This window comes from Kogia breviceps, chromosome 3, assembly GCF_026419965.1.
Source record: "Kogia breviceps isolate mKogBre1 chromosome 3, mKogBre1 haplotype 1, whole genome shotgun sequence".
In the NCBI taxonomy this organism is placed as follows: domain Eukaryota; kingdom Metazoa; phylum Chordata; class Mammalia; order Artiodactyla; family Physeteridae; genus Kogia; species Kogia breviceps.
Window position 1 is genome coordinate 152,334,493 of NC_081312.1, and position 12,896 is coordinate 152,347,388.

Sequence of the window (12,896 nt, forward strand, 5' to 3'; positions counted from 1 at the left end):
CCCCCTTACCTGTCATGTACACTGCACACTCACTGGCGGGGCTGAGGCCAGCCCTGTTCTGAGCTGTGACCAAAAATTCATACTGGGTATTTGGCACAAGGTTTGTCACTGAGCAATATGTTTCTTTAACCGTCATCGTAAACTCTGGGGAAAAAATATAGACAAGAATTCAACCCTAAAATAGGCCAACTGGCTCCAAGTTCATTGCGCTGTAATCTATTTCCCCTGTAATGGATACAGAACTGGCCAGCAATTCCTCCCATCTGTGTATGCATGCCCCTAGGCAGCGTGACTCAGCTAATCCTTCCATTGAGAGGTCTGGTCTTTCCCACTATGCCTTGAAGCTGGGCTTAACCATGTGACTTGCTTTGGCCAATAGGACTATAGCAAACATGGTACAAACAGAGATTTGGGAGGTGCTGGTGCACAGGGGCCTTGTCCTTTTCCTGCCAGGAATGTTTCCACTTCCACGGGAACAACCTTCAGCCAGCCTCCTGGAGGATGAGATCACATGGATAGAGGCCTCAGCCATCGCAGCTGAGGCCTTAGACATATAGGCAAGGCCATCCTAGCCCATCCAGCCCTACCAAGCTGACCCAGACCAGAAGAACTGTCCAGCCAATTCATAGAATTATAATAAATCATAAATGCCATTTTATTTTATTTTTAAATTTTATTTATTTATTTATTTATTTTGGCTGCACCGGGTCTTAGCTGCAGCACACAGGCTCTTCGTTGTGGCACATGGGCTTCTTAGCTGTGGCATGCAAACTCTTGGATAAATGTCATTTTAAAAATTGAAGTACCTTTGATTTACAATATTAGTTTCAGGTGTACAACATAATGATTCAATACTTCTATAGATCATACTCCAGTTAAAGTTACTATAAAATATTGGATATATTCCCTGTGCTGTACAATATAACCTTGTAGCTTATTTATTTTATACATAGTAGTTTGTACCTCTGAATTTCCTACCACTGTTCTGCTCCTCCCAACAAATTAATGAATATAAATATTTGTCATTTTTAGCCAATATGTTATGTACATGTGTGTGTTTGGGGGTATTACACAGCAAAAGCTAACTGATACATGTCCAAACATCCCCAGACTCTTGAAAGGCAGTAATAAGTCATTAATCCACCCTCTGATATCAGTTCCTTTATAACAAAGTGATCCATTAAAGGTCTTTATTGATCCCCAGGACAAAGCCCCAACACAATGGTGTCTTCTGCAGAGGGTGCCAACAGGGTTGATTTGTGGCAAAAACTGACTGATCGGGCTTCCCTGGTGGCGCAGTGGTTGAGAATCTGCCTGCCGATGCAGGAGACACGGGTTCGTGCCCTGGTCCGGGAAGATCCCACATGCCGCGGAGCAACTAAGCCCGTGAGCCATGGCCGCTAGGCCTGCGCGTCTGGAGCCTGTGCTCCGCAACGGGAGAGGCCACAACAGTGAGAGGCCCGCATACCGCAAAAAAAAAAAAAAACCACAAAAAAAACTGACTGATCGATCAGATCTGACTCTCTGGTCCTCAATCTCCCTTTTCAAATCTCCCCTTCTCCCCCTCCCCCCAAAAATGCCCTCTTTAGTCCTTATTCTGACCAGCCTCACTCTCCCTCATTATTGCTTAAACTTACTTTTCTCAAGGATTCCCCTTCCTCCCAAATCCCTGGGCAGGTAAACCATCCTCACCTTCGGCACATAGAACCCTCCACCTGCATGACCCGGTACAAGGAGAAAAGCTCTGGGCAGGGAGCCTGCGGACTTGATTCTCATCCTGGTTCTGCCGTAACTCACGGTGTTCCCACAGACAGCTCATTTCTCTCTAGGTCCCAGATTCCTCATCCATAAAATGGAGATCTCTAAATCCCTTTCCAGCAATCTCACTCTGACCCCATGCACACAGAACAGGCCCTGCCAGGCTGGCCCTAATCCCTGATTCCTTCAGATGCTCAACTGGGGCTCCTCTGCTCTCTCTCTTTTTTTTTTTTGGCTGCACCATGCGGCCTGTGGGATCTTAGTTCCCCGACCAGGGATCGAACCCATGCCGCCCTGCATTGGGAGCATGGAGTCTTAACCACTGGACCGCCAGGGAAGTCCCCTCCTCTGCTCTCTTGACGCTCCCTTCTCAATAGGAGACTGGCTTATCTATTATGGGGGGTAGGCAGGTATCTCAGCCCTAACCCCAGGCCTGCCATCTCCATTTCCCTGGGAATAGAATGGGCCAAGAGCTGTCCACAGTGGAGGTTGGGGGCCATTCCCAGCAGCTGGCTCCATCTGGGAATGTGGAGCAGATCAGGATCAGCCCTCCCGGGCTGCAGCCCCCACTGGGGTCTGCAGACTAACCCTCCAGATTCTCCCAACACAGGGTTGCTCTGAGGAGAGCCAGCCCGCGTTCACATGCCAGGACCTGCTAGAACCCAGCCAGTCCAGCTGGGCCTCTTCAAGGAGGGGTGTCCCCACCCTTCTTGCACACAGTGCAGCCAGAGACTTATCCCAAGGACAACTCTGACCCGACAGCGGTAGATACAGTCCATATACCTTAGCCTGGCCTTGTGATCCTCCCCAGTCAGGCCCCAACTTGCCTTCCTATTCCTTTCTGCCATGCTCACCTGCCTGCATCCCATCCTCTGTGTAATTCCCAGATCATGACAGCTCCAAGGAGCCAGGTGTACAGGTTCATCCCATCTCTACCTTCCCAACCTCCAGGAAGGCAGGGCCCTGGCCTCTGAGGGGCCTTAGCTGTTCTGGAGCGTGGTTCTGTTCCTGGCAGAGCCTCACCTGCTCGGTCCTTCCCAGACGAGCTTTCCTGCACTGGCCAGTAGGATAGCTGATAGCTCTCCACGGTGTCATCGGAGTATAAGCTCCAGCACACTCGGACTGAGGAACCTGTGGCTGAGTTGGGGGCCTGTGGGTTTATCACTGGAGCAGAAGGAGCTAGAAGAGGAAAACAGAGAAAAACAAAAACAAAGGAGGAGCCTTAAGTAGAGGTATGGATTGGGAATGGCCCCTTTTACAGGACAACCGATCCCTCAATGCATCCTTGGGCTTTGGAGATGGAAGAGGCAGCCCAGAGTGGACAGGGATGGGAAGGCCAAACCCCCCAACTGTGAGCCTGAAGCAACCGGTATGTCCATTCCTGCTTTGACCAGTCCACGCAAGCTAGAGGAGGTGGAGTTGGTGACAGCGATTCAGGCTGGGTTATGGTTTGTAAGTCCTGACCTAGGGATGGGTCCTCTGACTCTTCCACGCCATCCAAAGAGGCAGGACAGCCAGGACCACAGCACTGCTGCCCTCAGCCTTGGAGTGAACAAAGGAGTGAAAGAAGCCTTCAACACGGATGCCTTGCTTTTTCTGGGGGCCCATCCAATAACCGTCTCCTTCATTTTGATGAGAGAAGATTGGGTTTGGCCAAATTGTGCTTTTCAGAACCAACTTTAGAGTCCATCTACTGAGTTAATTCTTTTCTTCTCTGTAGGTTATTATTTCTGCCTCCCCCAGCCCCACACAGGCTCACCCACAACCAAGAAACACTCCTTGTTTTTCTTCCATAATTATTCTCCAGTGGCAGCACCTCCCTCCATCCCAAGCTTTCAAGAACATCCTTATTTTCAAATTCTGAAATTGTTCAGTCCCGGTAAGACTTAAAGGAATGAACTCGGCCTTTCCTTGCTGGTTAAGGGCTGGAAGACCCTAACGTGACAAAGATGAGAAGAGAAAGAACATGTATCCCTACGTGATGGAGTTCAGGATGCACAGACGATGCCCTTCTATACCCTGCAGAGAAGAGCCCCATCATGGGATGCAGTAAGAAGAGGGATGGCTCCAGATGGAAGCAGGAGGGTGATGGTCTGCATGGGACCTGGACATAGGAGGGTGAGGAAAAATCTCCATGTTTCTCAAGCGCTGACTTGGGCGATAGTGCCTTTCCTTCCAAAAGACTGGGCCTGATTACTTGGGCAACACTGTCCCTAGACCACCCAAAGGACTTCATAGCTCAGCGAAATCTCCCCTTGACCCAGTGAGTCTAAGAATGGCCTCCAAGATTTATAATTAAGGACATTCATTGCAGTATGGTTTATAATGGTGAAAAACCTAGAAATGTCTTGGCATCCAACAGTTGAGGATTAAGGAAACAGATTAAGGTATATAGCCATCAAAGTGATATTGTAAAAGAATTTATCAGTGCAAGAAAATATTCATCACAACTGTTTTGCTAAAAAAAAAAGCAGATTACAAAACAGAATAATTCCATTTTTATTTTTTAAAAATCTGTATAAAGGAAAAACCCAAAATGATATACAAAACATTGTTCAGAATGTTGCTGGGTGTTGCTGTTGAGAAAGGGAAGGTGAGCAATCAATAAAAGCTAAATTGTCGTATCATTCTTAAACATAAGTTATCACAATAAGATTTTTAAGAGCTACCTGGCACCATGTGACGTGCTGTACATACATTACCTTATTTATTTCCCACCATGTCCCCATGAGTCATAATTATGTCCATTTTACAGACAAGGAAACTAAGGCTCAGAGAGGTTAGCTAAGTTGTCCAGGGACACACAGCTAGGAAGTAGCAGGGCTGGGATTCTCACCAGCTCCATAGGATTCCAAAGCCCATCTCTTAACCCTATGCTAAAAACAGCCACCTGGCAGAAACATAAATACAACAGTCGAAATAAAATTTGGGATACTTGCTTGGAGTAAATTAGGCTTTCTGGGGCCAGATGTTGGCACCCTGGAGAGTGAGGGCGGGTATTTACCCCAGGAAGGTCAGCCTCTGTTTTCATCCTTACAAGCCATAAAGATAAAAACATGAAGCTCATGCAGCTGGTGGGGGGGAAATGCCTGTTTCTAAATCTTTATGATTTTTTTTTAGCCATCAAAGTTTCTAACTCAGAGCTCAGGGAAACCAGTGTGAAGTATGCACACAAGTGAGATACGCACCTGGGATGGTGTTAATAGAGCCCATAAGCTCCTCTACCTCAGAGAAGTCCAAGGTCTGGTCTTCAAATTCAGGTTGCGCCGAGATTTCCACATCTGTTTTTGTTTTCAGGAATTTTCCAAGTCTGTGAGTATAAAAAGACACACTAACGAGAATGGAGGGGCATTCTCCTCGGGGGTCACTAGTGATAAGCAATGAGGGCCTCTTGGCTGAACTTTTATTTCCTTATTTTAACGTGCTGTGGGCTGCCTTCTGGCATTTGCTTCAGTGACTGACCTACGAGGTCACCCACAGGGATGGGCAGGTTGGTTTACACCTTTGAGGAGAGTAGAAGGGGTGGGGTCATGTCAGAGGGTAGGGGGCGGGAGGATGTCCACCCATGAGCCCCAGATCCACACCTTCTGGAAGATCCTCTGATGCTGACCTGGGAGTTCCCACACAACATCACCCCAGGCCCCAAAGACATACAGCCTGTCTGGGGCTCCCTCTCCACATGGTCAAGTGCCCTCGAGCTGATGACCACGGACCGGGGCTCTGGGTCTAATGCGCCTGCTCCTGGCCATCACAGGGTTTGTAAGTAGCAGAGGCACAGTTTGTAACCCTGTCTGTCTTTTGCCAAAATTCATGCTCTTAACCCTTATGTTATTAAGCTTCAGTGTTCGTGTTGCTTTACAGACATTGTCTGATTTTATTCGCATAAAGCTATCCCTGTTTGTAGGTAAGGAAGGTGGGTCCTAGACTGGTTGGACTCGCCCAAGGTCATGGGGGTAGCAGGATTTAAACTCCAGTCTGACTCTATAACGTGCATGCTTTCCGCAGCACACGGTCTGGGCCCTGGCCCAGCTGGGGGATGCCGGGGATGATCTCTGTTCCTCCTCGTGAAAGGAGGGGCTCAGAGAGGAAATTTGACCCTGGGCTTGCAGGCTAGGCCTCATCATATGCTCCCTTCCAGCTCTGAGATTCTAATATTTGGTACTAGAGGGTCCTTGTGATCCCATACTGTCCTTCCAAAGCCAGTGCTATTTACACGTAGGGGCAGACACCAAAGCTGAAACTGGGAGCATATAACCCAGATATGCTAGACAGACAGAACTGATATCTATGCTGTATCAGACAGAACTGATATCTAGTTGGATATCTAGAGGTAAAAGGAACAGAAAAAGAAAATACATGTCAGAACAAAAGTATTACCTGTCAGCCATAGCCACAGCATCCTAAAAAGGAGGAGAAATAGAAAACATATTGAATTGAATTTGGAAATAAATTTCTTTTTCAAACTCTATAATAATATAAACATATGTTAAAACTTGGAAATGAGTAAAAGAGAAAAATCAGCCATGTCCCATGCCCTAACAAAAATGACTCTTATAGCACCTGTATAGTTTCTTCCCATTAACATTATGTGAGCACTTTCCAGGTTACAAATGGTCTTCTGGATCATCAGTTTGAAAGACTGTGTAACAGTTCATTGAATAGGAGCTCCGTCGTTCACTCTACTGTTGGACATTTTGGTTGTTTCCAATTTCTCACCATCATAAATAACAGAGAAGACATCTTCATATGTATCACTTTCTCCACATTCTGGATTATGTCACTGGGCTACAGTGATATTGAGGAACCATTGGTTCAAAAGGTCTGAGTAGTACTGAGGGCTCTGATGGTGCCTGCCCACCTGCTGTCCATCTTGGGTCACGGCTCCCTGGCCACCCCAAGCACGGCAGGAAGGAAGCTCTGTTGGGCTTGGAAGGACCACTGTGGCATGGCCAACGTAAAGGCTGTATTTGGTAACTAGGAAGCTCTGGAGGCTGAGGGCCCCTCCCTCACATCCTGGACCCCACTGCTGCCCCATATTCCTGTGGGACCTTGTAAAGAAAGGAGACCCCAGCTCTGAGCTTGAAATTCCCACAGTCTGGCTACATGGGGACTTGGGGTCAAATTGAAGTGGATTTCAAGGGTATCAAGAGATGGATTTTTTTTTTTTTTGCATGTCTGAACTTATGAAGTGAGATGTAATGGCTGCACTTGTAACTGGGAAACAGGAGGTGCCTTTTTAGCCTGGAGATCTTTCTCCCGAGACCTCCAGGAGGCTGTCTGAGATGGCCAGAAAAGTCTCAGAGCACTGTTTCTTGTTTGTTTTGTTTTTTGTTTTTGTTTGTTTTAATTTTTGGCTCCGGCATGTGGGATCTTAGTTCCCCAACCAGGGATCGAACCCATGCCCCCTGCATTGGAAGGCAGAGTCTTAACCACTGGACCGCCGGGGAAGTCCCCTCAGAGCACTGTTTTTGCCCCACTTCACGATGAGGGCACAGATCTCTGGGTAACCAGGACAGAGGAACAAAGACTCTGGTGTTAGCTGAGCAATGGTGGAGGGAAGGGTCAGCTGTGTATGAGCCTGCTCAGCCACTCATGGCAAAGCTGTACAGAGAGACGAAGGATGTATCATCATGGTGTTACATCCAGTGGAATCAAATGGATGCTGACCGTGAAAGTTGGTTCCAACATCTCCAGGCAGAGAGGGGACAATCTAACCTACTCTAATCATAATTGTCATTTCAGTTCATTATTTCATTTCACTTCATTACTGACCTTAATGAAATCAACTTTCTCTTCATGACACATCTCCTCTATTGTTTCCATCAGTTCTTTGCAGGTTTCAAGATTTTCTCCACAGCTGACCAGCTGTCCATACAAGGCTTCCAGCTTCTCTTCCTTTTTCTCCCCTAGAGCTTGTATTTTTTCTTCGTATTTTTGAGCAAGTGTTTCCAAGATCTCATTGTAATGTGACTCAAAGTTTTTTTCTTGTCTTCCGAAATTCTCCTGCAAGATATAGTTGATCTCAGCCATCATTTCACTGCATGTATGTTGACTACAGAGTTATTGGGGGCATGAAAATGTATCTATCCAGAGATGTTTTAGTCCCTCCCTGTTGTCTTAACATCGCTTGCCAGGGTGCTGAGGTGGACAAAAGGTTAGCTAGGACCAGGAGTCTCCAGCTAGAACCCCAGCAATAATCTTAACAAGAATTACTGCTTTCTCTGCTGGCCGCATTTTGCAATCCTCTTCCTCATACCCGACCCACTTCTGTTCTAGCCACCTCCCATCACCATGACAACCGACCAGGAAGATTGCCAGTGATGAGTCAGCCTGCCACTGGAACTTTGGACCTTAACATGGAGATGTCTGCCCTGGGAGAATCCCACCTATCTTTCCCTCCTGAGCTCTCCACATCTCGTGACACTCACCTCCACTCCCTGATGCTTGGATTATACAAACATCAGGATCACACAGATTCTCATATCAACTAAGGAAAAGGTGCAGGGGAAGGGAAATAAGCTGGGTGGTGCTGCCTAATAGATGAGAAAAGGCAGGAAGGCAGAGAGAGGGTTGTGCCAGTACTTAATCCTGGAACGCAGTGGATGAGAAACATTAATTAAAGCATATCAAATCCTGGTCCCCCTAAATTAGATTGGAAGCCCAGGAGAGCTCTGTGGGTTCTGATTTATACCATCCTTATTAGATAACAGAGACATTTCCAAAGAAGAGGCTCTTATCAATCATTCAGGGAGTATTTACTGAGCACCTACTGTGTACACATTCTAAGACTTGCTCAGAATGGTGGAAGAGAGGGAAAAGCAGTAGGTGACCCCCACCAGTGTTGAGTGTAAAAGGAAGAGCTTAGAGTCCTCACTGAGCGTGAAGCTGCTCTGATCCGAGAGTGAGCTGGCAGTACAGAGGGTAGGGAGTTCTGTCCTGGCTGTTGTATACTTGCCCTCCTACCACCCACCACCCTATGCTTAGATGTGGAAGGGCTTCTTGTCCCTTCTCTGTGCCTTCCATAGGGAATTAGTGGAATAGCTGCCCTCCCTTTTAAGATTGGGGGTGGGGAGGAAAGTCTAGCTTCACAGGAAGGGGGCCCAGGGCTTGGTTGATTCATATGAGTTGCTCCTGTTTCTGGGCTACCTCATCTGGATGGCTAGGTTGCATGCTGGCATCACAGCAGTAGACTTCACACCTACTAGGCACACCCAAGGGACCGTAACATGTTTGGTGACAGGCACAGAAACTTACTGATCTTGTGAGAAATAGGTAACAGCTGAGGAAAAGAACACTTATCAATGACAGGATGGGTGTCTTGCAGTGCCTTATCAGGCTGGCCCATGAAAGAGGTCCTACCTTGTAGTAGGACCAGAGCTATAAAGACACTGAAGACCCAGCCCATGAGAGCTAATAGTTCAGTAGGGAATGCTGCCAGGTAATCAGTTCCACAGGTACATGCCCACTGTGCTACGGGAGGGCACAAAGAGGGGTGAGGGAAGAGGAGCAGTACTGACACCATATGTTCCAAGAAAACAGATTCCCTAACTCATACCAGACACAACTGATGGAAGCAATGTGTATCTGACTGGGTCATCAAGTGTGCTCTTACCTCCACAGTGATGAAAACCTCCTCCAAGTGACTTGCAAAATTTTCCATCTCGATAATCTGCTTTTCCAATTTGTACATGTTTTTGTGAATTTCATCCTATCAAACAAAGGATCCCAAGAAGACATTAATGCTATGTTTTCTCTCTCTCTCTCTCTTTTGTAGAAGGCATTTTAGATTTATTCCCTGCCTACATACTTGAGATTCAAATGCAATATCAAGAGAAAGGAGAACTAAGGCAATCGATTTACCTTGGCACTTTCCAGTGCTTTACTGAGCGGGGTCACCTCATGCTCCTTGTGTTCATCAAAAACCTTCTCTGAGGCTCTTATTGGAGTTTTGCAAGTGACACAGAAGACATCGGCAGCTTCTTCCTCGTCCTCCTCCTCTGGGATAACGTAGCACTCATACTCCTCACTGGCATGGCCGTGGGTGTACCTATAGGCTTCCCGCAAGTCCTGGCACTGGCCTGCCGAGCCCCATGCCCCGAAGCCCAGGTCCTCAGCCTTAGCAGCCTCGCCACTAAGTCTCCAGTCTCTCTGCTCCCTCAGTGGCTCTCTCCCTGTCATCATATAAGGAGGATATTCTGAAACCTCTATTCTGGGCATGCTTTCGTCAGTAAACTCATCCCTTAATTCGTGATCATCTTCAAGTCCATATAGATGGACAAGTTCATCCACTTCCTCTCCAAGGTCTCTCTGAGCCTTCCCTTTCATGGACTCTCTTGGCTCATTGGTCATTTCAGCTTGAACTACTTCTCTTCTCATCTTAGTGTCTTCTTCTGGGAAGATCTGCAGTCTGTCTTCAGAGTCATACAGATCCATGTGATGAAAGTGGAAGTCCTTGGAAGCAGCGGGCCTGCCCAGCCCTGGTGCCTCCCCCGCCTCCCCCTCCATTGTAGCTCTGGGCAGCACTTCTGCACAAGCAGGATTCTTCCTGGACCGTTCTTAGTGGATACCCTGGATCCTAGAACACAAAACTCCATTTATGAGAAGGTCATTGCAGTAGATGGTCATTAGATTGGGCTCAACTTATTCACAATTAAAAAAAAAATCTGAGCAGCTCAGTTGTAGTTTAACTTTAAACAATCCGTAAAGAAAGATTTGCTTTCTACAGGAGGATGGACTTCCTAAGCTTAAAAGTGACATGAGAAATTATGAAAAAAAAAAAAACAAACATAAATTGATTTGACTAACAAACGACCTCTATATATTAAAAAAACCTAAAAATCTCAAAAGGCAAAATAATAAGTGTTTCAGGCAATTATTATTAAACAAATTACATGAATTAATTGAAAAGAAAAATCTCAGTAGGTTACTGAGCAATGAGAATTTACAAAATAATTTCTTTTGCATATAATATTACCTGTACAAAAACATTTGGAAAATAGTTCATCCTTATGAGTAACAGAGAACAAATAAGTCAATGCCATTTTGCCTTTTGATACCCAAGGCTGGGTAAGGGTCCAGTGAAGTGAGTACTCTTACATGTTGTTGGTTAGAATAGGCATGGCTCCACCTTTCTGGAAAACAAGTGTGACAGCATGGATCAAGAGCCTTAAAAATGTTCAAACTCGGGCTCCCCTGGTGGCGCAGTGGTTGAGAGTCTGCCTGCCGATGCAGGCTACACGGGTTCGTGCCCCGGTCTGGGAAGATCCCACATGCCGTGGAGCGGCTGGGCCCGTGAGCCATGGCCGCTGAGCCTGCGCGTCCGGAGCCTGTGCTCTGCAACGGCAGAGGCCACAACAGTGAGAGGCCCGTGTACCGCAAAAAAAAAAAAATGTTCACACTCCTTAACCTAACAGTCCTCTTCCAGGACCCTAAGGAAAAAATCTCAAATACAGCAGAAAAAATTATTTCTATATAAAAATGTCCACCAAAACCTTTTTTTATAATAGCCAAGAAAAATTGTAAAGCCCTAATGATTAGGAGAATGATTAAGTAAAGTAGGATACGTACACCCTGTAGAATATAATGTAGCCTTTAAAATATTAGGGAGAGCAAATGATAGCTTGGAAAAAGACTTACTATATGATACTAAGTAAAATAAACAGTACGCATTATGTATAGACTATCAGGTCCACTATTTTAATGGAGGTACACAAAATCTAGAAAGAAATAATAGTAGCAGTAAATACAATATTAGTAGTAGCTACTACATATTGAGCACTTACTGTATGCTTTTTCTGTGATATGATAGGCAGTTTATTTTACTTTATTTTATTTTTTAGCTTTTTTTGGCCACGCAGCATGTGGGATCTTAGTTCCCAGACCAGGGTTCACACCTGCACCCCATGCATTTAACCCCTGGACCACCAGGGAAGTCCCTGTTCTAGACAGTTTATATATATTCTTCTATATGGTAGGCACTACCGTTATCCCCATTTTACAGATCAGGAAACAGTGGCTCCAAGAGGGTGTCTTATGCAAGGTCAATGGCTAGTTAGTTTTTGACCTGGGATTTGAACCTTAGTGTGTGTGGTGGCCATAAGACTGTGCCTTGCAGATATCCAACTATAGAGGCCATAGATATCCAGCTGACCAGGGGCTTTGGCTACACTCTGAAAGCCATCGTCACATTTGCACGGAGGACATGCTTCCCGTGGGCGTCTTCCATCCAATGACAAAGTGTAGCAGAGACACTAAGGCAGATCCATTTCTGATTGACACAAAACTACTCTGGAGGCAAATCTTGGCTGGAGGACTCCTTGACAGTCTTGCCAAACCTTTCCTAGAGGACATGGCAGATTAGGATGATTCCTCAAAACCCTCCTTCCTTCTCTCCTTCACTCGGGGTCAGACTTGCATCATGGTCTGACAGCTCTCTCAGCCTTTCCCATCTTCCTCCCCTTTTTATCTCATACAAGAGTTTCCCCTAATCAAATTATTGCATATCTAATGTCATCTAGTGCCTGCTTCTTGGAGGACCTTGATGATCTGTTGGACTATAAAGTCCTTGCTTGCTTCTCGGCACAGAACTGCCATTATGTTATATTAGTTTTTGGTAATAGTTCAACTGATACATAACTCACATAACATACAACTCACGTTTAAAGTGTATAAGTCAATGGTTTTTTAGTATAGTCACAAAAATGAGCAATGATTACCACAGTCAATTTTAGACCATTTTCATTACCTCAAAAAGAAACTCTGCATCCGTTAGTTATCACCACCCACACTCCCTCATTTCCACTAGCCCTAAGCAACCACGAATCTATTTTCTGTCTCTACTGATTTTCCTATTTGGACATTTCATATAAATGGAATTGTATGATATGTGGTCTTTTGTGACCAGCTTCTTTCTAATCATCATGTTTTCAAGGTTCATCCAGATTGTAGCATATGTCAGTACTTCATTTCTTCTTAGGGCTGAATAATATTCTATTGTATGGATATATCATATTTTGTTTATTCATCAGGTGATTTGCACTGTTTCCCATTTCATTTAGGTTGATTTCACCTTTTGGCTATTATAAATAATGCTGCTAAAATATTTGTGTACAAGTGTTTGTATTCATATATGTTTTCAT

General features: G+C 45.6%; 2 protein-coding genes across 6 annotated transcripts in view; one reads left to right on the forward strand and one right to left on the reverse strand.

Moving 5' to 3' along the window:
* The window catches only part of WHAMM (WASP homolog associated with actin, golgi membranes and microtubules), a 71,047-nt gene that overhangs the window by 21,300 nt on the left and 36,851 nt on the right, over positions 1-12,896 (forward strand). The window lies entirely within an intron of this gene.
* FSD2 (fibronectin type III and SPRY domain containing 2) overlaps positions 1-12,896 on the reverse strand; it is a 69,580-nt gene that overhangs the window by 15,260 nt on the left and 41,424 nt on the right. For 4 of the 5 annotated variants that reach the window (XM_067029996.1, XM_067029994.1, XM_067029998.1 and 1 more), the window contains 7 exons: positions 9,619-10,333; positions 9,371-9,466; positions 7,531-7,761; positions 6,136-6,158; positions 4,947-5,068; positions 2,782-2,937; positions 10-144 (listed from right to left, as the gene is read on the reverse strand). In XM_067029996.1, the coding sequence (XP_066886097.1) occupies positions 10-144; positions 2,782-2,937; positions 4,947-5,068; positions 6,136-6,158; positions 7,531-7,761; positions 9,371-9,466; positions 9,619-10,263 (1,408 nt within the window). In that variant the 5' untranslated portion in view covers positions 10,264-10,333. Of the gene's footprint in view, positions 1-9; positions 145-2,781; positions 2,938-4,946; positions 5,069-6,135; positions 6,159-7,530; positions 7,762-9,370; positions 9,467-9,618; positions 12,848-12,896 lie in introns of those variants that run through there. The other variant, XM_067029999.1, reaches the window with a different exon arrangement.